The sequence below is a fragment of the Panthera pardus genome, unplaced genomic scaffold (assembly GCF_024362965.1).
Source record: "Panthera pardus isolate Hobbes unplaced genomic scaffold, ASM2436296v1 HiC_scaffold_20, whole genome shotgun sequence".
Lineage (NCBI taxonomy): Eukaryota > Metazoa > Chordata > Mammalia > Carnivora > Felidae > Panthera > Panthera pardus.
Genome location: NW_026526766.1, coordinates 91,733,025 through 91,758,829, shown reverse-complemented (window position 1 = coordinate 91,758,829; position 25,805 = coordinate 91,733,025). Strand labels below are relative to the sequence as shown.

General features: G+C 55.3%; 1 protein-coding gene across 1 annotated transcript; it reads right to left on the bottom strand.

Annotated features, from left to right (window-relative positions):
* Nucleotides 1-2,662: 2,662 nt before the first annotated feature.
* ABO (ABO, alpha 1-3-N-acetylgalactosaminyltransferase and alpha 1-3-galactosyltransferase) lies at nucleotides 2,663-24,069 on the bottom strand. Its single transcript, XM_019434971.2, has 9 exons — nucleotides 23,713-24,069; nucleotides 17,769-17,841; nucleotides 14,766-14,816; nucleotides 14,133-14,183; nucleotides 13,831-13,887; nucleotides 13,370-13,417; nucleotides 12,499-12,534; nucleotides 10,117-10,245; nucleotides 2,663-3,350 (listed from the first exon to the last, which is right to left on the bottom strand). Exons 1-9 carry the CDS (start codon nucleotides 23,723-23,725, stop codon nucleotides 2,663-2,665), a joined length of 1,146 nt encoding a protein of 381 aa, XP_019290516.2. The 5' UTR covers nucleotides 23,726-24,069.
* Nucleotides 24,070-25,805: the final 1,736 nt, after the last annotated feature.

Genomic DNA, 25,805 nt, shown 5'->3' with positions numbered 1-25,805 from the left:
TTAAGTAAGTCTAGAGAGTCTAATGCATGAGCTTCCTCAGGAACGGTTTCTGTCAATTGCTTTGTTTTCAATGGTCTACGGGGTCCATGTTCTTGTTTCTTTGCACACCTCAAAAGTGTTTTTTAGTTGGGGTGCCCGGGTGGCTCGGTTGGTTAAGCTTCTGACTTCAGCTCAGGTCATGATCTCATGACTTGTGAGTTTTGGCCCCGCATCAGGCTCTCTGCCGTCAGCACAGAGCCCATGTAGGATCCTCTGTCCCCCTCTCTCTCTGCACCCCCCATTCATTCTTTCTCTCTCTCAAAATAAATAAATAAACTTTTTTAAAAAAGTGTTTTGGGGGAGGCACCTGGGTGGCTCGGTCGGTTAAGCGTCTGACTTCAGCTCAGGTCGTGATCTCATGGTTTGTGGGTTCGGGCCCCACGTCGGGCTCTGTGCTGACAGCTGGATCCTGGAGCCTGCTTCGGATTCTGTGTCTCCCTCTCTCTCTGCCTCTCCCTACTTGCGCCCTGTCTCTGTCTCTCTGTCTCTCAAATAAACATTAAAAAATTTTTAGATGTTTTTTTTGAAAATTGACATTTTGAACAGTATAATGTACAACTCAAATATCAGTCTTCCCCTCCAGGGTTTACTGGCACAGCTCGCAGTAGTTGCTACTGTAGTGACTTTTCTGAACTAATTTTGTAAAATCTGTATTCCTTGTCGTGTGTGGTCACCGAAGTGTCTGTTCCGTGAATGTAGTGCTCATTGGGCAGACATTTCCTTAAACACCCGGAACCACCGCCCCCCCCCAAAAGAAGAAAACAACCTCCAGTCTTTACAGATGGGGAGGAGATGGTCTGCAAAGATCAGGATACACCTTCCACACCACCCAGGCTGTTTACAACTCTGCCTTGACCTTTACTTCCTAATTGCAGAGTCTGACAGTCACCAGAGGGGGAGCCAGGGCCCTTCTCAGGTCTTTCCTGAACATGCACCCAGCCCTTGCACGCAAGCGTCCTAGAGGCTCAGGAATAATGGGCCAGGGGTTCTAGGTCCTTATTCCCTAAAGCTCCTCACCACTCGGCCTTTCTTCCAGTCGTTCTGCTCGGTTCAACCATTGCCTTAGGCAGCCGAGACTAACATATGCCTTGAAATGTTTTGAACATTTAGTGCCCTCCGGTAGCCACCTCACCACTGGGAGAGTTGGTGGCCAGCAAGAAGTCAAAGATGACACCAAGGGTCTGGACCTGGTGTTTCTCTCCTGAGACGGGGACACCTGCGGAAGGAGCAGGTACCTGACACGGACGGGTGGGCAGGGGAGGCCCGAGGCCCCCACACCCCAGGGGTGTGTGTCTGGCATCTGGACCGAACAGTTCGGTTCAGATGGGGTGGGATCGGTGAGGCCCAAGGGACGGGGCCCTGGGGTCCTTCAGGCCGAGGAGGAAGATGAGGGGAGCGCAGGGGACTGAGGAGGCTCAGGTTAGACAGGACAGAGCTGAGCAACTCCTCTGGGGGAGAAGTGGGTCAGGTCCAGGCTCACGGGGACAGACCTTGAGGCCACTGTGCTACGTGAAATAAGCCAGTCCCTAAAGGACCGATATTGGAGGACCCCGCTCATGACGGACCGAGAACAGTCAGATTCATAGGGTGGGAGGAGCAGTGGGTGCCGGGCCTGGGGAGGGGGATGGGTGTGGGAGGGTTAGGGTCTAGTGGGCAGACACAGAGTTTGGGGTGACGAAAAAGTCGTGAAGATGGATGGAAGGGACAGTTGCAGAACAGTGAATGTACCTATTGCCACTGAATTGTACACCCGAACGTGGTTAACATTATCAAGGTTATAGGGGCGCCTGGGGGGCTCAGTCGGTTGAGCGTCCAACTTCGGCTCACGGTTCTTGGGTTCGAGCCCCGCGTCGGGCTCTGTGCTGACGGCTCGGAGCCTGGAGCCTGCTTCGGATGCTGTGTCTCCCTCTGTCTCTGCCCCTCCCCGCTAGCTCATGGTCTCTCTCTCTCAAAAATAAATAAACCTTGAACAAAATAAAAAAATAAATAGAAAAGCATCCGACATAAAATTGGAGCCGTTTACAGCGGCAAGTGACCCAGAAATTGTAACAGTTCGCCAACGTCACGGAGAAATAGCAGTGGCAACGCGGACCGCCCTGTCCTGGATGTGAGAAGGGACACGCAAGGTGGAGACTGCAGCACTCAGGCCTGGCCGGGGCCTCGAGGAAGCGCACGAGGCAGGTTTCCGGGACAACCCGCAACTCCCGTCATCCGCCAGAAACATTTTAGTGGCAGTGACAGGGCAAGGGCAACACCCACAACACGGCAGTGACTGAGGGAGGCCGGGGGGTGGGGGGGGGGGCTGTCCTGCCCCAGCGGGCGGCGGGCTGTGCCCCAGGCTGCCGGGAAGCCAGGCGCCAGCCAAGGGGGTCCTGATCCGGCCTCAGCTTCACGTCCTGCCCGCGGCCGCAAGCGACCTTTCAACTCCGACCAGGAACCCGAAGAGCAAGGGGTCTTGCTGGAGCCGCGCCCCCCGGCAGGCCCCCGGTCAGGCCTAACTGCGCCCGTGCCCGATGCGGGCGGCGCCGGGCCTCGGCGATGTCCCGCGACCGGACAGAAAAAGGGCGCGGCGACAGCGCATCTGCTCTGACGGCTGGGGTCAGGGTGGCACCCCTGACGGACACTAGGCCAGCCCGTCATCAGTCCCGGATGACCCGGTCACATACCTCAGCTTCTTCACGACGGCGGGCCAGCCCAGCAGTTGTTCGTCCCACAGGTACTGGGGGGACAGCACCTTGGTGGGCTTGTGGTCCAGCAGGTACCTGTTCAGGTGGCTCTCGTCGTGCCACACCGCCTCGATGCCGTGGGCCCGGTCGACCACCATGGCCCGGTGACAGGCCGACGTGAGCCGCAGAACCTCGGCCGCCGACCCCCCGAGAAAGCCTCCCGCGTAGTAAAAGTCGCCCTCGTCCCTGGGGATGTGCGCCTGGGACTGCGGCCGGCGCTCGTAGGTGAAGGCCGCGCGGGCCGCCCCGTAGAAGCCGGGGTGCAGGGTGCCGAAGAGCGGGGACAGGATCTCCACGCCCACGTGGTCGCGGAGCCTCATGTCCACGTCCACGCACACCAGATAGTCCACCTCGTGGAGGAAGCGCTGCCGGGAGAAGTTGCTGATCATCTCCATGCGGTGCATGGACACGTCCTGCCAGCGCGAGTAGTTCCGGACCTCCAGGACCACCACCTGCCTCCCTTCCCCGAGGGGCACGCGGGGCACATCCCCCGGCCGGTCGGTGAACACGTAGTAGGTGACCTTGTGTCCCACCATGAAGTGCTTCTCCGCCGTCTGCAGGAACAGCTCCAGGAAGACCACGTATCTAAGACCAACAAGCACCCCAGGAGAGACGGTGGGTGTTAAACACAATCAAACAGCAGCAGAAAAACAGACTTAGGCAAAACCAGCTTATAATACCATGGCCATCCCTTGAGGACATCATGCTAAGTGAAATAAGCCGATTGCAAAAGACAATCTACTTGACGGAGGTGCCCAGAAGAGGCCAGTTCATAGGAACAGACAGCAGAAGGGTGGTTGCCAGAGGCTGGGGGAGGGGGGAATGGGGAGCTAGTGTTCAGTGGGCACAGAATTTCAGGTTTGCATCTGAAGATGGGTGGTGGGGATGGCTGCCCCACAATGTGAGCACTTAACACCACCGAAACGCACGCTCACAAATAGTTAGGATGCTCAATGTTCTGTGCGTTTTACCATGATTAAAAATCAAAAGATATGGGGCGCCTGAGTGGCTCAGTCGGTTGAGCGTCGGACTTCAGCTCAGGTCATGATCTCAGCTCGTGAGTTCGAGCCCCGCGCCGGGCTCCGTGCTGACAGGTCAGAGCCTGGAGCCTGCTTCCGATTCTGTGTCTTCCGATTCTGTGTCTAATATTTTAAATTTTAAGATATTAAAAATTGTTTTAATTGAAAGATAAAAATAAAACCATAGCCAATCTACTAGACTAGCTAAAGACCATGTATCTCAACTGGATAGTAAAAGGAGGCCTTCAGACTGCTTGGGTATTGAGCAGATAGTCTCAACCACAGGTATTTTCTTAGTCCACAAGGCTGGCAAAAGTTCAAATGGTAGATAATGTCCAGACGATGGATTTCTCCAACCCACGACCCTCAAATGGTTCCTTGCCCTTAAGAAGAACTAAAAACGAATTCAGGACACTACAGTGGTCCTCCAGACCCTACAAGACCCGCCTCTGATGTGGTCTCCTTCTCCTCTTGTCCACCTTTTTGTCCGGGCAGGCTGGCTACTTGGTGTTCCCGACACAGGCCAGGCATGCTCCTCTGGGCCCTCATACTGCCTGTTCCCTGGGGCTGGGGCCCTGTTCCCTGCAGTGCTCGCCCCCTATAATAGCTTCCGTTCCTTGACCAATGCCCAGAACTGCATGTGCCTCATAGGTCTCCCTGCTAGCATCAACGCAGATGCATGAGGCGGTGGGGAGGGGGGGGGTTGCTGAAGGCTATGCCCTTGAACGGGCGTACATTTTACAACGTGGAAATTACAACCCAATAAGAAAGAGCAAATGGATACACAAATAAATATGAAGATACATCCCTCTCCACCCCTTACCCAGCCTTAGGTATTCTTTTAGAGCCCCTATCACCACCTTGACATACTTTGTATTTGTGTTTTACTTCTTCTCCCGTCTTTTCCATCTTTACGTGTTCTTTCCGTCTAGAACGTAGCTCCGTGAAAGTAGGCCTTTGTCTGCTTGGGAAACTACCTTACCCCTATTGTGCACACGTCATAACTGCTCAGTAAAGGTCTTTTTTAACAGATGAGTAAGTGAATACGTCGGTGTGGCTGAGAGTGCGGGAAGGCAGGCACTCTCATGTACCCCTGGGTCAAGTAACCATTTGTATAACCCTTTCGGAGGGCATAGGAGAAAATACACTCAAACTTTAAATGTGTATATTCTTCCCCCGATTCCACTGCCCGGACCCTATGCCGCAGATCTACTCGTATGTGAGTATACGGACCCAGGTATAAAAGTTCGCGGGCGACTCACGCCATCAGATGCTGGTGAGGCAGGTAGAGCAGCCGGAGCTTCCGTGTATTGTGAGTGGGGGCGTGAAACCGGAAAAACGTGCGGAGTGGTTCTTTACAAAAGGAAAGCCGTCTCTCGCCTGAGACTGAGCGGTTCTACTCCTAGATGCTCAATGGAGAAAAGGTAGATTGCGTGTCCGCAAAAGGTCTGTCCAACATAATTCATAGTTACTTATAGTGTCCAAGCCCTGGAAACAGGAGCCCGTCAAGACGGAAAGTGCAGTAGGCAACTGTGGTGCGCCCATCCCACGGAACGCTAAGCAGCGAGAAAGGGCTACCGGTTCACGCAAAATCACGGCTAAATCTCAAAATCACGATTCTCAGAAAAGGCAGCACAAAGCAGGATGTGCTTTAGGGCTCCAGGAGGCAAACATAATCTTAGAGCAGAAAAGAATCAGGACAAGCGACGCCGCAGGAGAGGCTGTAGGGGGAGGGGTTGGCCGGAAAGGGGCACGACGGAACGTTCTGGGGGTGATGGGAACACTGTATACGTAGAAAGAATTTTGGTTACACGACGATATGTATTCGCCAAAACCCAGGGAATTCGTGTATGTACATTTTGCCTGGGAAGAAGAAAAACCATAAACACATCTCAAGCTCCAGTTAATGACATGCACAGAGAAGTATTTAGGGCGAGTGTGCTGATGTCCCAGATTTACCTTCACACGTGGCAAAAGCAACTATGAGTGGATAGATGGACAGAAGGACGACCAGACGAGTAGATTACTGATCACGCAAGTACAATAAAATGTTAATTGTGAAGCTTATGGACTTATGGGAAACCATAAAAACAAATAATATATGCATGATGGGAATCCCAGAGGGAGGAGAGAAAGAGAAATGGGCAGGAAATACATTTACAACAATAATGGCTGAAAACTTCCCAAATGAGAGACCCGGACATCTGGATTCATGAGGCTCAAAGGACCCCAAATAGGTTGAATCTGAAAAGGGCTACGGAGAGATGCGTTATAATTAAGTTGTCAAAAGTCAAACATAAGGAGGGTGCCTGGGTGGCTCAATGGGAAGAGCATGTGACGCTTGAAACTGTGCAGGCCACGAGACAGAGGGATGATATAGTCAAAATGTTGAAAGAATACGACACCCAGCAAGGCTGATTTCCAGAAATGAAGGAGAGAGAAAGCGTTCCCAAACAAAAGCTAAGGGGGTTCGTCACCAGTAGAGCCACCTTACAAGAAATACTACAGGGCATCACGCTCTTCCAGCAGAAGGAAGAAGATGCTGACTAATATGATAAAAACATTAATATATTGATAAAATCCACTGGTCATGGTAAACATACAGTCAAGGTCAGATGTTGTAATGGCGGTACATAAATCACTTACAACTCTAAGAGTTAAAAAAACAAACATAAAAAATCCAACCATGAATACAGTAATCTGTTTATGTAAACAATATTTAAAAATATGTGAATTGTAGCACCAATCACCTAAAATGTGAGACAGAGAGAGAGAAGTAAAAGTATTGTTTATAGAAGCTATTGAAATTAAGTTGTTATCAGCGTAAAAGAGGTTGTTATAAACAGAAAATATTTTATGTAAGCCTTACTACCCGCAGAGGGAAAATCTGTAGTGGATACACTACCAGGAATAGTAAAGGAGTCAAAGCTACCGGTGAAAAGTCATCCAGCCACAAAAGAAGGCAGCAAGAGAGGAAGCAAGCAACAGAGAGTCCACGGAACAGTCAGAAAACAATGAACAAAATGGCAACAGGAAGTCCTGACCTCTCAAGAATTACTTGAGACCTCTCAAGAATCACCTTTTGTAAAAGGTAAAAGGATTCTCCACTCAAAAGATGTCGAATGGCTACATGGATTAAAAAAAAGTTTTTCAAAGATCCAACAATAGTCTGCCTAAAAGAGACCTACTCTAGCTTTAGAGACCAGACCAAGAGTGAAGGAATAGAAAAAGATATTTCAAGCAAACACTGACTGAAAGAAAGACGGGAAGATATATTTATATCACACAAAGTAGGCTTTAAGCTAAAAATGATCAAAGAAGACAAAGAAGGTTATTCTATAATGATAAAGGGGTCAATCCATTAAGAAGATATAACAATTGTAAACATTTATGCACCCAACAACATCAGAGCAGTTAAACACATAAAGCAAATACTAACATAACTAAAAGGAGAGATAAACAGCAATACGATATTGATGGCTGACTTCAATAAGCCACTCTCAAAAATGGATAGGTCACCTAGACAGAGAATCGGTAAGGGAGCAGCATATTTGAACAAGACTATAGACCAAATGGACCTAACAGACAACATAGAACATTCCATCTAATAGTGGCAGAACATATGTTCTTCTCAAGGGCACATGGAACATTTGTTAGGATATCCTAACAAGGATAGACCATATGTTAGGCCACAAAACAAATCTTAGCAAACTTAAGATTGAAATCATACAAAAGAAAATATTCAAATGGCCAACGGGTACATGAAAAGGTGCTTCACATTACTCATCGTCAGAGAAACACAAATCAAAACCATAATGAGGCATCCCTTCACACCCGTTAGAAGGCTCATCTCAGGAAGACAAGAGACACAAGTGCCCGAGAGCATGCGGAGAAAAGGGCACATTTGTGCACTGTAGGAAGATGGTAGGGAGGCCCCCGCAAAGTTAAAAACAGAATTACCCAGGGGCGCCTGGGTGGCTCGGTCGGTTAAGCGTCCGACTTCGGCTCAGGTCATGATCTCACGGTCCGTGAGTTCGAGCCCCGTGTCGGGCTCTGTGCCGACAGCTCAGAGCCTGGAGCCTGTTTCAGATTCTGTGTCTCCCTCTCTCTCTGCTCCTCCTGTTCATGCTCTGTCTCTCTCTGTCTCAAAAATAAATAAACGTTAAAAAAATAAAAAAATAAAAAAAAACAGAACTACCCTACAATCCAGCAATCCCACTTCTGGAGATGTAGAAAGAGATAGATGATAGAGATGGGGGTAAAGATAGGAAATTAAATCAGTATCTTTTTTAATTTTTTAAAAAATGTTTTATTTCGTTTTTGAGAAAAAGAGCACAAGCTGGGGAGGGGAAGAGAGAATGGAGGACAGAGGATCCGAAGGGGGCTCTGCACTGACAGGCCCACAGCAGCAAGCCCAATGTGGGGCTCGAACTCACGAACTGTGAGATCATGACCTGAGCCAAAGTCAGACACTCAACTGACTGAGCCACACAGGCACCCCAATATCCTTTTTTTAAGGTTTTTTTTAAGAGGGAGAGGGAGAGGAAGAGAGAGAAAGAGAGAGAGAGAGAGAGAGAGAGAGAGAGAGAGAGAGAGAACCCCAAGCAGGCTCCACACTCACACTCAGCTCAGAGCCTAATGAGGGGCTCCATCCCATGACCCTGGGACACTCACCAATCATTTTAGGTGATTGATGCTCAATGGACTGAGCCACCCAGGTGCCCCTAAATCAGTATCTTGAAGAGATACCTGCCCTCCCACGTTCACTGCAGCAGTATTTACAACAGCCTGGACAGAGAAACAACCCAAGTGTCCACCAACAGATGGCTGGATAAAGAAAGTGTGAGATATATATATATTACTCAGCAAGGAAGAAAAAGAAAGAAAGAAAGAAAGAAAGAAAAGAAGGAAGGAATCCTGCCATTTGCAACAACACGGTTGACACTCGAAGCCATTATGTAAGTGAAATAAGTCAGAGAGAGACAGATAAGTACTGTGTGATCCCACTTATATGTGGAGTCTTTAAATAACAAAAACAAAAACAAAAAACCCCGAATCCATAGAAACAGACAATAAGTGGTTACCAGGGGCAAGAGGTGCAGGACTGGGGAAAGCGGTGAAGGTGGTCGAAAGGTACGGATTTCCAGACATAAGATAAATCAGCTGTGGGAACGGAGCGCACAGCATGGCCACTGCAGCTGACATACCGTATCGCATATTTGAAAGTTGCTGAGAGTAGGTCCTCCTGGGGTGATCGTTTCACGACACATACACACATCAGACGATTATGTTGTACACTTTACATCGAGACGATGTTACATATTGATTATATCCCAATAAAAGCAGGCAAAGTGAGAAGGGGAAAAACAAGAACGTTAGTGGCGGAGTCCGGGTGGTGGGCAGACACACGTTCACTGCGACGTTTTCGCAACTCGGCGCGCAAGTGAAAAGTTTCGCGATGCAAGGTTGTCTGCATGGGTGCTGCCTGAGGCAGCTCTCCGGAACGGTCAGCTCAAGCGGGAAATGCAGTGGCTCTGGAGTAAGAGTGGGCAGCCGTTCGAAAGGATGAGGAAGGTCCGCGTGTGCCGACGTGCAAAGGCGCCCGACACGTGCCGGCGAAGGTGCCGGATGTGAAACACGAGCCGGTTTCCAAAGCAAACAAGCTAACCCCAAAGCCGTAAATGCAGCTTGGAGGCTTCGGGTCCGACTCCACCGCATAGTAAGCCTGCTCCGGCTAACTGGGGCGCCAAGCCTCAGTCGGCCTCCCAGGGGAACGCATCGGGGCGGCCGAGCACCTGCTCCCGGGCTTGGGTCACAGGGTTGGTCCCGCTAAGTGGTCAGCAGTGGCTGCCAGGCCTCTGAATGGTTGATACGGTCACTTCTGGAGCAGACGACTCTCAGGTGTGGGGCTGCTATTTTGAGCAGGGGTGTGCCTGGTGGCCCGTGCAAATCCCACCAGGTTCACCTGCCCACAAAGCCACCCACGCCTCCCCCTCCCCCTGTGAGCACCCCATCCTGGCAAAGAGAGACACCTGGTGAGGAGTGCCCCCTACCTGGGGCTTGGCTTCCTGGTTTAGCCTGGGCACGTGTCCTTCTCCGCACAGCTGCCAAGATCTTACCTACCTATTTTTTTCTTTAAGTTTATTTATTTTGAGAGAGAGAGAGCAGGGGAGGGCCAGAGAGAGAGGGAGAGAGAATCCCAAGCAGGCTCCACACTATCAGGGCAGAGCCCAGCTCGGAGCTCAGACCCAGGTGCTGTGAGATCATGACCTGAGCCAAAGAGTCAGACACTTAACCGGCTGAGCCACCCAGGCGTCCCAGATCTCACTTACTTTCTGATGGCAAAAACGGTCAGTCCAACGGTGGTGTTTTCGAATTGTGCATCCAGAATGGCAGAGTCAAAGACCCCGTCCCAGATGACAGGAGCAAACCAGGGGGTCATGACCAGCACGTCTGCCCTCCTAGAGGGAACAGGTCACAGTGCGTTAGAGCACGGCATGGAAAGGTGGGCCAGGGAAGGAAGGCCCAAAGGTCCACAGTCCGCGAGCAGCGCAGTTAGACGCAGCCGGGATTCCAGACTCCCAATCCAGTGCTCTCTGCCTCACAAGCTCCGCCCCTGAGCCCTGACCCTGCCATTCCCTCACTGCCCTGTGTGGAGTGTCTCCTGAGCACTGCCGAGTACTGGGTCCCACAGGACACTCCTTCTGGGAGGCCCCCAGCCCCATTTCCGAGAAGGAGCTGCATCTCAGTGAGAGCAATAGCCAAGCCCTTTCCCAGCAATAGGGACTTGGCCGTAAGAAACATATATTCAGTCTTTGACCCCAGATCCTGACACGGGGCTCCTAAACCCCTTGGAACTTCCTGGGTGATAGGGACACCTTCTGTTTTAATGAGGTGACCCGGGGCGGGCTCCTGGATGGCTCGGGATGGGGACTGGCCACCGGAAAGACCACGCCGTGGTCAGAAGCGTGACACTGCAGCCCCAGCCCCCATCCTCCCGGCAGGTGCGTGTGTGAGGGAGCCTCCACCAGATCCTGACGACGGGGTCCGAGAGGGCACGGAGGCTCCCTGGCCTCCCCACGTCACCCCCTGGGGACCTGTGCCCCTGGCTGCTCCCGCGCCCTTGGTGATACGCCGAGACTCTACAGTAGACTGTCTTCCTGGGTTCTGGAGCCACTCTAGAAAGTCATGGAGCCCGAGGAGGGGCCGGTGGGAGCCCTGAGCTACAGCCGGTCAGTCAAAAGCACAGGTGACAACCTAGAACTTGCGGCTGGCACGTGGGGGGCGGGGGGCGGCTGTGGGAGTGAGCCCCCGCCGTGGGGGCTGCTGACGGGGGGGAGCGGCGACATCGTTCCCTGTGGGAAACCTACCTGTTTGCTGGGAGTAGGGGGTAACACGAGTTTTCTTCAGGGACAAAGCTAGGCCTCCAGCCCCCTCCCATCTCGAGGGCTTCCCCTCCCCCCCAGTGTCGCCCCACAGAACGTTCTCTGTCCCTTCTCCACCCTAGCCCGCACGGACGCCTCTCTCCTCTCCTCCCATCCTGTCTCACGAGTGCCCGTTCACTCGTGGCTTCTCGGGACACGGCTCCAGGACCCACGAGAACAGGCTCACGCCAGCCCGTCCCTCCACATGGGCTGTGTCCAACAGAGATTTGTAATTTAAAATTGTCCTAGTAAGCACACAAAGGTAAAAGTGACCAGGTGAGGGGCGCCTGGGTGGCTCAGTCGGTTGAGCGTCCAACTTCAGCTCAGGTCATGATCTCATGGTTTGTGAGTTCGAGCCCCGCGTCAGGCTCTGTGCTGATGGCTCAGAGCCTGGATCCTGCTTCTGATCCTGTGTCTCCTTCTGCCCCTCCCCCACTCATGCTCTGTCTCAGAAATGAACAAAAAAAAAAGTGACCAGGTAAAGTTACAATTAATCTGGTGTATGTTGTTTAACCCGCAACGTCCAAAACACCATCCTTTCAATGCGTGATGGGTTTTTAAAATGAGAGACTTCGTATTTTTGAGATATTTTAAATGGAGTGCTTCGGACCTGGTGTGTGTGTGTGTGTGTGTGTGTGTGTGTGTGTGTGTGTGTGTGTGTCCTCCCCAGGGACAGCCCTCTCATTCCAGGGAGGTCATGTGTCAGGTTGTCACGGCCTCCAGGTGGCTCTAAGGACTCAAGGAGGCGTGGGTACTGGTGTCAGAAAAGACAGTGAGCACTCGCAGCTCTCCCGGCAGGGAGGTCGCCCGGCCTGGGCTCGGAACCCGACCGCGCCCTCGCCGGTCGCACAGCCTCAGGCAAGTACCTTCACTTCTCTGGGCCTCAGTTTCCCTGCTTGTAAAGCGAGGGCTGACCAGCGTGGCCTCAGGGCGACCTTCCTGTCTGAGGCCACAGGGACCAGCTGCCAGCGCCATCTGGGGCAGAACAGCCAGGCGGTGCGGGCTGAGGAGGCCGGGCGCCTGCACCGGGGGAACCCAGCCCGGACCTGTCCTGCGTCCCCAGGAAGAGATGAGAGAGGGTTCCGTGCCTTCTGTGGACACCCATGCTCCCCAGGCCCGGGAGTTGGAGGCGCCTTCCCTGGCACCCTCGCCCGGGACCAGACCCATTGGCAATGAGCCCAGCCCCCTCTCACGGCAAGAGAAGGAAAAGAAAAGGCTAGGACAGGTGGCAGTGAGGGCGAGGAGAACTCGAGGCGGGCCGGTGGCCACGGCAGGGATGTGCTAACTTACGCAGGCTGCAGGAGCTGGGCCTTGGGGTAAACCATCCTGCAGAGAAGACACGCGTCAGGGAGGAGGACGGTCGCATCCAGAAGCGTCTCGGAGCCAGGCAGTCTACGCCCACAGCCGCAAGGTGCCGTCCTCCCCGTCTAGATGGCCAGCTGTGCCAGGAGCACCACAGGACTGCCAGCCTGCCCGCCCGCCCTCCTGCCCTCCTGCCTTCCTTCCTTCCTCCTTCCTTCTTTCCTCTCTCCTGCTCCCCCTCCTTCCCTCCTTCCTTCCTCTTGTCCACTAGTCACCTGTCCACTCACTAGACAGACAGCGGTCAAGCGTGCCCACCCAGCCCTGGGGACGCCACATGCTTCCCAGTGATAAACCGATGAGGCTAAAAGCCAAGCAGAGGAAAGGGGGTCACCCCTCAAGGTCTCTGGTAACTGCCAAGGCTCTAGACTCCCCACATCTCCTCCCTCTCTCTCCCTCCCTCCCTCTCTCTCTCTCTCCCTGTGTTGTAAGTCCTAACGTGGGTCTACCTCACAACTACGAAGGCCCACCCCCACCCCATCCAGCCCCCATGCCGCGCCCACCTCCATGCCCTCCCCGGGCCACATCATCCTCAGGTGTTAGCTGAGCTGAGGGCTGAGAAGCCGGGGGCCGAGCGTGCCACGGGCATGACACTGAGCAGCCCCACGGCTGGAGGTCAAGTGGAAACCCCCCATGACTCCCATCATCTAACGTCTCCTCCTGTTCTCCTGTGCCCCCATCACCCTCCTCTCCCCCGGGAATCAGGCCTTGGACTGGGTGGGGGTGAGGAAGGGGATGGGGAGGCACATGTTGACTTGCTCGGAAAGAGGCACAGAAACACCCGAAGAGGTGGTCCCCATACCTGGGGACTTCAGGGACTCTGCAGGTGTCCGGAGGGCAGTCCCTTTCACTGAGGGAGGGAAACAGAGAGCACTCAGCCCAGGGCCGGGTCCTGGGGGAAGCGCTCCTGTGCCGGCGGGCAGGTCCCCTCCAGGGCCGGCCACGTCACGGCCCCTGAGGAGAAAGTTCCCGTGTGATGCCGAGCCTGGGCCGGGGGAGGGGAGCGGGGGTCTGAAGCAGAGCCGAGAAACCCTGGACACGCTGACCGTGTCTGGGAGCATGGTGCACGGCTTCACCCGCAGGGCGTGACCGCGGCCTCGGGAGAAACTGCCCCCCCAACACACACACACACCTGGGAAGGAGGAGCAGAGACCAGGAGGCAGGAGCCGTGGCTGCCCCTGTGGGTCCTGGAATCCCCAGGAGAGCTCTGGCAAGGCCCCCCTCACCCTGTCAGCCCCGGGAGCCCCGCTCCCCGCCCCTCACCTGCACTGCTTTGTCTCCAGCAGCATCCCCTGCGGGACCACACGGAGGCCATCCTGGCTGAGGGAGGAAAGGTTCCATCGACTCACTTCGTGAAAAGTAGCGATTGCCAACAAAGAGCCGTGCCCTCGAGAGGGGGGCGCCCCAGGCCAGCATTAGGTGTGCATCCCCCCTCCCCACCGACCCCTGGGGACCCCCGCCAGGCCTGGGGGTGGGGGGAGGGGAGACAGGCTCCTGGATGGAGTTCAGTGGGGCCGACGAAGGCCAGTGTTTGTGAGGGAGGAGGAAGGAGGGGAAGTTACTACCTCGATGGCAGGCTCTCCTGTTGGCCCTGCAGGGGACGGCCCTCAGTGCTGCTGGAGAGAAAAGTGACACCAGCTGAGCCCACCATCCACCTGGCCATCCGGCCAGCATGTGTGGGTCCCCCAAGCTGGACGGAGAGAGAACTGGGGTCGGGCCACGCCCTGGGGGCTCGTGACGCGTCCCGGTTGGGAGCTGTCACCTTATCTGTTCACAGGTCGCCAGAGAGGCCAGCTCTGGAAGGAATGGGCTCTGAGAGGACACTGAGCCTCGACCTGTCTGGGCCCTGACGGGGTCAGAGGGCCCCCACCCCCGCTCGGCCCCGTCGAAGCGGCTGAAGGGACCCCGGAACCCATACCAGGCGCTATCCCTCCCAGAATCCCGGCCTTGCCGCACAGCCCGCTGGGCAGTGCGTGAACTCTGTAAACGTGTTCTCTCCAGCGCAAGCTAGAACTTTCTCTGCCTTGTCCTTTGTCAAGGTTTGAGAAAACACGGTGGAGGGAGGGACTCGGGAGTCACACTGGGAACCGAGGGTCTCCGGTTAGAAGTACCTCCAATTCAGTACATATGTATATTTCTATTTCTGCTCTAGATCTTTCCAGAAGGAACCGCCCTGAATCCAAAGATGCCGCCATTACCTTCGAGACTCTTCTATCTGCCTCCGTCCGGGAATCAGCCTGAAGACATTGCTGGGGGACAAACAAGAGTGTGAAACTGAGTCTTCGCCGGGCAGGAGGACCGACAGGATGGGGGTTCGAGGCTGAGACTTTAACACACACATTCTCACCCTTTTGGCCTCTGGCTCCTGAGAAAATGGACGTGGGGCCCGACCAGAGCCCTTCTGGCCCCATCCCCACTCCTGCTGGTCATCTGGACCATTGTGATGCAATCCCATCACCACAGTAACCAACAGCAGGGCCGAGGACCGCGGCATCCCGTTCACCTGAGGAGTCGTTTCTAGATGCAATTCCAGGCCCCTGCACAGTGCTGAGCACTTCGGAGGCGTGTGTATGTAGAAAGCTCTCTTTCTAACAAGCGCCCCAGGTGACCTGTGGACACTCTCAAGTCTGGAGTCATGCCTCCTTTCTATGTTCCTTTCTGCTTATTTCTCTCTCTCTCTCTTTTATTTTTCTTTAGAGATAGAGAGAGTGCATGAGTTGGGGGGGGGGGGAGAGAGAGACAGAGAGAGAGACAGAGAGAGAGAATCCCAAGCAGGATCCACGCTCAGTGTGGAGCCTGATCCCACAACCCCCGCCCGGCTCATGACCTGAGCTAAAACGAAGAGTCAGACACTGAATCCACTGAGCCACCCAGGCGCCCCCCCTCTTCTATTTTCTTTTTTGTTTTTTTTTGTTTTGTTTTGTGAGAGAGAGAGAGAGAGAGAGAGAGAGAGAGAGAGACCGATGTCAGCCTGCATCCAAATCACCTAGGGGGCCTGTTAAAACACAGAAGGGAGCCGGGGGCGCCTGGGTGGCTCAGTCGCTTAAGCACCAACTCTTGATTTCTACTCAGGTCATGATCTCACGATTCGCGAGTTCGAGCCCCACGGTGGGCTCTGTGCTGACAGTGTGGAGCCTGCTTGAGATTCTCTCTCTCCTTTGCTGCCCCTCCTCTCTCTCTCAAAATAAATAAATATTTTAGAAGGAAGCTCAATGTAATAATCAGGTGAATCTTTTGGGTACTAAACATTTACCAGTCTAAAAAAATTAAAAAGGAATCCAAGGTGTGTCGAAATGAGGGAGAAAAGAAGAAAAAACAAGATCTAAACACGGGATAATGCAGAGGAAGGAGGCGCTGGATGAATAACCCAAAAGAACCATGGCATCTCGATGGAGAAAAGAGGCCAGACCCCAGACCCCAGACCCCAGACCCCTTGGGCTGCCACCCTGGGAACCTTGCTGTAACACACGTCGTGAACTTCAGTGAGTCCGAGCGGGGTGAGGGGCTTCAGAACTGGGACCCAGCGGGGAGCGGCAGGGCACGGGGACAGGTGTCTCCAAAAAGCTGAAGGCATGACGCCGAAGGGGCCACACGCTCTCAGCGCTCCCTGGGGTCCTTACGCTACAAGGAAGAATATTCTCGTGCAGTTCAAGGGCACATTCTAAGAATCAGACATCGGGACAGGCCGCTCGCAGAGGACGGAGTTCTGCTGCCGTATAAAGTTCAGGTGGGGCCTTGATCACCTGCCGGACAGGCTGTGGCGCCAGCTCAGCCCCCTGACCCGCAGCAGGACACAGGCAAGCTCTGAAGTGGACACCAGGCCCCGGGAGGACAGCACAGCAATTCAGGAGGTCCCTGTGCTGGTCTACAACCCCCACGCGGTGGGCAGGGGCCACCTGGACGAGTACAACTGCCCCCACCAGCACTGTTCCATCGGTCGCTTTCCATTGTCGCTGAGACCAGACTGGCCCTTCAAAGCCCTGGCCAGTGTCCACCTCTGGCAGATCAAGGGGTGTCTTCGTCCTGGGAGATCCGGGAAAGCCTGTCCCCACTCTCATGGCAGCCTATCACCTGTGTATTCCCCCTACCAGATCGGACACTGCTCAAGACAAGGAGCTGTCCCATTGACAGTGACATCCTGGTGCGCACACACACACACACACACACACACACACACCAACACCAGGCTCAGTAAACGCCTCTCCAGGGGAATGTGTTGACGTGTCCGACAGAGTGAGGGCGCCGTTTTCCAGAGCACGCGCTGGCTGGACCCGCAGCCCTGAGATGAGATGCTGGCCCCAGGTCGACTCGCCCTCAGGGGCCCGGGAAGTGGGTTTGGAAGGGTTTGCGTCCTGGCCTTGCCACTTCCTACCTTGTAACCCGCGTCTCACCTTAACCTCTGGAGCCTCACCTTCCTCGGGTGTGAAACGGGGACAATAATGCAGATCTTACAGGTTGTTGAGAGAATGTACGAGAATGTCCATCAAGCATTTCGCTCGGTGCCCAGCACAGGATACACATCCAGTAAGTGTGAACTCCTAACAGATTACTTTACGGAAGTCATCAGTGAAAACGCGTACAGCTCTCGAGGTTAACCACTACGTGAAAATGCCTTCCTGTGGTCTCGACTGCACATGTGAACATTCAGTTTCCACCTCAAAGTTGAGGCTAGAGGCAGTTTCACCAGTGCACTGAAAAGGATCCACTAGATTCTTTTTTTTTAAGGGAAGGCAATTTTACTAAGTTGGTTTGGAAACATAAACTTTACTGTTTGTTTTAAACAAATGAAAGGCAGTAAAAAAAAAAAAAAGGGGTTATCTGTTTTCGGTAAATGCATTTAAAGCACAGTGCGAGCTCTACGTAACCGGTGTTTCTAACAGGCTGTAAAACACTGCCTTCGGAAGCCCTCTGCCCCCCACCTCTCCCCAGGGAACCTATAAATGCCGATAACTCATCAGGGAGCAGAGCCGAGCGCTGGCTGGGAGTCTGCGTCCCTGCCAAGTGGTCACCTGATGCAGAAAACACCACCGTGTTCCCTCGGTTTCCTTATCTGCAAAATGACAGCGACCGTGTGGGTAACACCTTCTCCGGGACCACGGCTGTGGGCCAAAACCCTGACCGGTTTCATGAATTAAAGTCAAATGAGCTATACTAAGCCCCAGCCCACCACAGGGACCCCAGGGACGTCCCCAGACTCTCACCTGTAGAAGCCCAGACACGCAGCCAAGAGCAGGAGCCCGCACAGCCAGGAGCTGGCACTCCTTCCCCAGAAGCCTGCGGAGAGGAAGCCTGGGTTATTCCGGGGCCAGTTCACCCAAATCACCTTGTTGGGGCCCACACTGGGCACTGGGCACTGGGCACTGGGCACTGGGCACTGGGCAGGGAGGGGCTTCTGTGGGCTCCAGCTGAAAGCCCTCTCCCTCTTGTGTGCCCTCAGGGAAGGAGGGTTACACCTCTCCTGGAGGCATGACCCACTGAGCCTTGCCCTGCAGCCCCTGGGCACCCGCCCTGGTGCCCCTCCTTGTTGACAAGCCTCCGGGGACGCGGGTCCACTCTTCACACTTCAGAGGCTGGGGCGCACCGCAGCCATTACCCCACAGGCAGAGCGTGAAGGACAAGGCCCAGGAGGGCTGTGACAGACGACGTTGCACCAACCCTCTCACCGAGGGGACCCCGCACCCCACGGGCACCTCGCAGCACAGCTACATACAATAATACATCATGGTGGGAGAACCCATACAGGGGTGTGGCACCCCGGGAAAGGGGCACGTTGGAAGGAAGCCATACCGCGTGCATCAGTTAAATCTTAGCTGAAGGTGGTGGGTACAGCAGGACCCACCACTGATAAAGAGCCTCCTCCCCCGAGCCACCCACCGCTGGGTTTTACGACGCCCAAGCCCGATGTCCCAGCGGCAAGAACCTCATTGATCACAAATGTGTTGGGGGGTCCCAAGTGCTGGACTGAGAAAACCACCAAACAAACAAAACATGCACATGTACACCTGGGTGCAGCCCAGACACTGTTACCAAAGAGTTTCACTGGGTCTAAGAGGGATACGTCCGTTTCCTCTGGGTGTGAAAATGTGAAAAGCCACATGTATCCAAATGTGCAATCCCAGAGGTGTGTGCAAAAATAAAGAGTAGCTTTTTTGGCCTCGGATTAGGCAAAGTTTTTTGTTTTTTTTTTTAATGTTTATTTATTTATTCTAAGAGGGGGGAGCACGAGTAGGGGAGGGCAGACAGAGAGGGAGACAGAATCCCAAGTAGGCTCCAGGCTCTGAGCTGTCAGCCCAGAGCCTGACGTGGGGGCTGGAACTCACAAGCTGTGAGATCATGACCTGAGCTGAAGTCGATGCTTAACCGACTGAGCCACCCAGGTGCCCCTAAAGGCACAGTTTAAATATGTGTAGTTATAGGTCAATTATCCTGGAACTGGTTTAAAAAAAAAAAAAAAAAAAAAAAAAAAGCAAGGCACAGTGAGATACCATTTCCCACCACCAGAGGGCAATAACACACCGCGTCTGCCGGCTGCTCTCAAGGCAGGGGGTGTGGGGAGCAGGCAGGTAGGGACATCACCTGAGAAGGTGAAAATTGGTTCTTGGGGATGCAAAAAAAAAAAAAAGACAAAAAACCCCACCACCTTAGACATTAATTATTTGTGGCCTTCCAAAGCTTAACTTTACCCGCCAAAATCTTACTCCTTAGTATTTTTCTCTTTAGGGACATTTTTTTGTTTTTAAAGTAGGTCCTATGCCACATGTGGGGCTTGAACTCAAGACCCCGCGATCAAGAGTCACGTGCTCTGCTGACCCAGCCAGCCAGGTGCCCCCTCTCTTTGGAGGCAATTTAAATTCAATTTTATTTCCCTCCTTATACTGCTATAACTAGGGAGGGGTGAGGTTCAGAAACACCACTGTAGGGGGTGGGAAGGGGAGGGAGTCCATGGGAAGGGACATCTGGCAGTGTTTACCCAGAGTCAGACTCACTCAGCATGTGATCGGGCAAACCCACTTCCGGGGATCTCTACCACAGAGACACCTGCCCACGCGTAAAATGACTGTTATTCACGAAGGCTTTGTCTGTAACAGCAGGAGCCTGGAAAGGACCCCAGTGTCCATGGCTAGCGACTGAAGTCCACTTCTGCGTGACCAACAAAGGGCATGCTGTGCAGCTCTGAGAGAGAGTAGGGGCACGCTTAGCACAGGTTTAAAGCAAGGCACGGAACAGCGAAGACAATACTCTACCTTTTGTATGTTGTTCACGCTTCCCTAAAAAACCTAAAAGGCTGCGCGGGGAATGACTAAAAACGGTTACATACAGGGAGCAGGAGGCTGGCAGAGGGGCCGGCAAAGGTCAGGCACCAGTCACACTTCTCCATCACGTCGAGGGATCGTTTTTAGCTTTGAACCATGCAAGGCTACTGCCCGCTCCAAATAATAAAATTAGATAAACCCATAAATAAACCAGAATAAGACAGAGATGCTGCATTTTCAGTCTTGGAGAGGGTCAGGCCCTTTCTAAGTCTGGCCACAGATTTCTTCTTAATAGCCCTAAATGAAGACAAATAAATATGACCCGGTGAAAATAAAATTTTCACGCACAGTTGAAAAGACAACCATAAACGCAATCAAAGAAACATTTTTTTTTTAAAGTTTGGAACTCATAAACCCCCAAGCCCTTTGATAATAGCTCCTAGGATCTAATAAATAAGAACAACTACTGAATGGGTTTTTTTTTTAATTTTTTATCTTTAATCTCTAAACCCAATGTGGGACTCAAATTTACAACCCCCAGATCAAGAGTCGCACGCTCCACGGACTGGACCAAGCCAGCCAGGCGCCCATGAACTGTTTTTTCTTTGGTTTGTTTTAATGTTTATTTATTTTGAGAGGGGGGGGGAAGGAGGGGGGGGAGGGAGGGGGGGGGAGAGAGAGAGAGAGAGAGAGAGAGAGAGAGAGAGAGAGAGAGAGAAGGATGGAGGGAGGGAGAGAGAACCCCAAGCAAGCTCTGTGATGTCAGCACAGAGCCCGGAGTGGGGGTCAATCCACGAACGAACATGAGATCATGACCTGAGAGCTCCACCAACCGAGCCAGCCAGGCGCCCTGCCCACCAAGGGCAAAGGGTCTTGGGTGACAAATCAGGCCGCAGGCATTCGACCTCGCTACGGTGACCGCCGCGCAAGAAAGATTGAACTGAAGAGGCCAGATGTGCCCCATCAGGTGCGCCACGGGGCAGTGGCTGGGCTGACCCAGGGGAGCTGGGAGACCCCGCCCCAATCAGAGCAGGGCTTGGGTGAGAGGGATCCTGCACAGCACGGGGAACATATGGTGTGCGTGCGTCATGCATGTTCTCCCTGGACACTCCCTTCCTGGGGCCCTCCCAGTGCTCCCCTGCCCTGGAGAGATTGAATCATCCTGTCTCCGTACCCTCCATCCCTCCTCCCCTTCTCTCCTCCCCCTCCCCAACCAGCCTTCACCCCAGCCACCCACCGGGACCCCTGCAGCCCTAACCCCGCACCCTCTCCTCCGCCCTCAGTCCACTTGCCCCAGCAGCGTGGCTGAACTCTGCTCCCTCTGGTCTGTCTGCTGGTGACACCCGCCCAGCCACCTCTGTACCTCCTCCTGGGGGGAGGGGGGGCCACAGACACTGGAGGCTCCAGGCGTGGTCCCAGCCTTTCTTCTGCCCCCACCGTGCACCATGGGAGCATGAACTATGACATCTACCCTGCCATCCCCTCCGGTCATTCTCCAGCCTTTACCTTCTGTCGGCCCCTGGACCTGGGGACCTAAGCACTCGTGGACCCTCCCCACTGAAGGCACACCAGCCCTTTCACAGCCAAACAGGACCCTGGGTCCCCGTCACCCAGGCCCCCCGCGGGGCACACTTCCCACGTCACGGCCAGGCACCGGAGCGCACGGACAGATCAGAGGCGTCTTCCCACCCCAACTCGACGCACCAGCACACGTGTCAGTCACACCTTCAGAGTGTGGTCCTGGGTGCGGCTGCTGGGGGCAGAAGGCTCGGCAATTCCTCAAAATGTACACAGAACTGCCGCGTGGTCCGGCAATCCCACTGCTGGGTCTGCACATGCTCATGGCAGCAGTGGTCCCGGAAAGTGGGAGTAACTCGTGTCCAACAACGAATGAAGGAATAAGGGAAGTGCGGTCTGTCCACACCGTGGAATACCACTCAGCTCGTGCCTCCGCGGCCGTGGGATTCCGCTGGCCCCAGGAGCTGTCCTTCCCACCAGCCACCACCCACACGGGGTCTCTGCCCTGGGCATGGAGAGCAGACACACTTTAGAACCAGGGCACAAGTCAAGAGTGGACGCCCAGGGCACCCCTCCCAGCTAGCTGGGGACGGGGTTTCTTGAGGGAGCCCTGCTCCCAGTCTGGCTGCCTCTTATCAACAAAAGAAGGTTGACGACCACACTGTTGTCTCTGCCTTCCTCTTCTGGAAAAACATGTGCCCTCCTGCCCAGGCTGAGCCCTGTCTCCCTAAGGGGCTGAAGAAGCCCCTTCCCACTCTGTCTCCTCCCAGGTGCCCCCAGGGCGCCCCCCCCCCCCCGCATCCCCCCACCCCAGCCAGGCCCCGTCCCAGGAGGCAGGACGGAATGGAGGGAGGAATCTAGGGCTGTGTCCTGATCTCCCTGGACCTTCCCAGCGTCTCTCCAGGGCCGCTTCCTCCTGCTCTCAGGGAAGATGGCTGAGCAGAGACCCGGGGGCCTTCCTAGAGGCCTCCGGGTCACCTACCTTTATCCTCTGGTCAGAGAAGGGGAGACCGCAGGGCCTGCGGTTCGACCCCAGCTGTGGAGGGTACCTAGGAGATCTGGACCCACACAGCCCATTTTCACGCCCCAGCTTTGGGCACATGCTTTGGACTGCCGTTCTGGAACTTTCACTGAGGCCACACTGTGTGCCAGGCTCTTGCAAAGGGCCACAGATGAGAAGGTGAATAAACAATGCCAGGTCCCGGGCGTTAGGAAATGTGCACAAACCAGGATCACGTCCTCTCCATCCTGGTCACCGAGGACAGGCAGCAGGGCACAGGGTGGCCCCGGCGGGAGCTCTGAGCTGGCGGGCCTGCTGTGTGGTTTGCGTCAAAGCCCCCGTGTCGGGGGGAGGCGGGGGGGGGGGGGGTGTCCGACGGCTCCCAATGCCCAGAGCTCTGCCTGCCCACGGGGCTAGGGTTTCTCCACCTACACTCAGCCACGGGGGCTGGGCCAGGGGCTGCAGTCCTGCTAACAAGCAAGAACCTGAGTTGCTGTGTTGAATTGTTTCCCGGCAGCTGCAGAGATGGCGGGAAGAGAGGGCCGAGGGCCAGACAGAAGCTTCCTTCTCTCGGCCAGACATGCAGAGACCACCCTGTGGGCAAATATGCAGCAGACCCCAGCACCCTGGCCGGGCTTGGGGTGGGGGCTGGGCCAGGAAGGGGCCTTCCTCCTGGCTCTCCAGGCCCCTCCCCTCTCCCTTCTCTCCTTTCCTGTCCTTAAACCCCAGCCTCGTAGTATGACCTTGGGCCAGCTACAGGCAGCATTAGTGATATCAGGGACCCAGCCTGCACCCACAGGAGGTGGCCCTCCCCTCAGCCTATTTCCTCTGTCCCTCCTTTTCTCTGTCTCCTTTGTCCTGGTCCCCCAGCAGGTGAGCCGGCTCCCCTACCCCAAGCACTGGCTATGTCTGAGCTCTGAGCTCCTGAGAGTCTCCTACAGGCTTCACGGCAGAAGGAAATTCCCTCATCGACCGCCTGCTCCAGCCTCTGGGGCCTGGACTAGTAGAGAAAGGAGAGAGCCCAGGAGAGGGCACAGGGACAGGAGGGCTGGGCAGGGAGCTTTTCATGGCAAATCAAGATATCTCCCCCAAGTCTGCCCTCCACACTAAGTGCTCTGGCCACATTCTGCTGCACTTTCCTGGGCGCCAGCATCATCCCTGCCCAAGACTACCCCCACGCCCGCACACATAAGCAAATGCAGCTCCCAGACCCTCCCTGCCCCCACGGCACCCAGCCGCCCCCCCCTCCCCGCCGCCGGCCCTCAGCCCGACCCGACCTCTGGCTCCAGGTGGCCGGAAGCCCAGCAGAGATGGGCAGGGCCCCAGGTGGGTAACCACTGCCCCATCCCGGAGCCCTTGTTCCTCTCCACTCACCTCTGGGGTCCATGGCTCCTCTGAGGACCCAAGGCCAGGTGGGTAGGAGGTGGAGGGCGCCCTGGCAGCACTGCAAGCACAGCTCAGAACTCAGGCTCAGAGCCAGACCAACCCGGGTAACGAAGTCCGGCTCCTGCCTGGGCCCAACCCCACCTGTCCCTTCTGGGTGGGAGGAACCTGGCAGGGGTGGCCAGCTTCGGTCAGTCCCATGACAAAAACCAGACTTTTCAGCCAGGTGCCCGTGGCCAATTCTCCCAACCTCACCACCGCAGAGGGGCCCAGCTGGCAGTTTCCCTTGATCTCGGGGCCAAGCCCGCCTGCATTACGGCCTCCAAGCCCTGGGAGATGTGGCCCCTGCTCACGTCTCTAGCTCCCACTCCCCCGGCCCTCCCCGAGCTCTCGAGCTCTCGGCCTCTCCTCACCCGTGTCCCATCGTGGGGAGCTGCCCTGCTCCTGGCGCATCGCCGGCCCGAGTTCCACGCGGCCCCGCAGCCCCGGGGGCTCGGACACTTTCTGGGCCTTACTGTTTTCTCCAGAGGAAAGGCTGCAGAGGTTTCAGACACGCTGGGATAAAGATGGGCTTCGGTGAAAGCCTCCGAGAGGGTGTCACCGGCGTGCAGCGACACCAGGGACACCACTCAGGGATTGAACGCAGCACGCTGCAGAGCGGGGAACAGGCAGAGCACCGCCGTCTCCGTGGCCCCGTCCTCCCGCTCCCGCTCTCCGTGCGGGCTCCCACCCGGCCCAGGGGGAGGGACGAGGGAAGCAGGCAGGGCAGGGTGGAGACACCGCGCCACCACTCCCCACCGCCCGGGCCCCACAGCTCGGCGCCAGCCACCCGGTCGGAAGGGAGGCCCTTGCCTCGAATCGTCCCCAAGGCATGCCCCGGCCTGCATCCGGCCGAGGGCAGGGTCGCAGAGCTGGGCCCACGGGGGCCCCTCGTCAGGGTCACGAAGCGGCAGAAGCTGAACGAGACGTCAGCTGTCACGCCCACCGCGCTCTGCACACAAAACTTAACTCAAAATGGGCCAGTGGCCTAAACAGGAGCTTAAACCACGCAAAGAAAATTGTCTCGCTCTTCACAACACATAAAATAGTATTTTAAAACACTTACAAATCGCATCTGATAAGGGTCTAATAGCCGGAACGTATGGAGGACTCTTACAACTCGACAAAAGACACCTGACTTCAAGACGGACGAGGGGCTCGGCTACACCCGTCTCCAAGGACGACACGCAAACGGCCGGCGGGCGCAAAGGTTCTCCACGCCACTGGCCCTCAAGGAGACGCGAGTCGGAGCCACACCCACTGGAACGGCCAGAGTCAAAAATCGAGAGAACAACACGTGTTGCTAAGGACGGGGGGAACTGGGCCCCCCCACTCCGCAGGCGGGAACGGAAAACGGTGAAGCTGCCGTGGAAAACGGTCTGGCGGCTCCTCCAAAATGTAGCGCGGAGCCACCGCGGACCCCGGCAGTCCCACGCCTCAGGTACACACGCAAAGGGGCCGGAAACAGACACCGTGCCGCGTCCACGTCCACACGCGTTCACGGCAGCGGCTTCACAACAGCCCACCGGCGGCCCATCGACAAGCAGAGCGTGGGCCGGCCGCACAACGGAGCATCACGCAGCCGTGAAAAGGCACGGCATCCTGACCGGTGCGAATGGACTAGATGCCCCTGGATCACACACTTTTGTTTTCGACGGGGGGTGGGCAGAGACTGAGGGCAGAGAGAGGGCGACAGGAAGAAGCAGGGCTCCCTCCAGGCGGGGCTCCTGTTCACCTGACGCGGGACTTGAACTCACGAACCCTGAGGTCCTGACCTGAGCCGAAGCCAGACGCTTAGCCGACTGAGCCACCCAGGCGCCCTGAACTGTGCATTTTTAAATGATTTGTTTTGGGGCGCCTGGGTGGCTCAGTCAGTTAAGCGTCTGACTCTTGATCTCAGTTTGTGGGTTCGAGCCCTGTGTCAGGCTCTGTGCCGACATCATGGAGCCTGCCTGGGATTCTGTCTCTCTCCCCCTCTCTCTGCACCTCCCCAGTGCATATGCACACAGTCAATCTCTCTCTCTCTCTCAATAAATAATAAACAC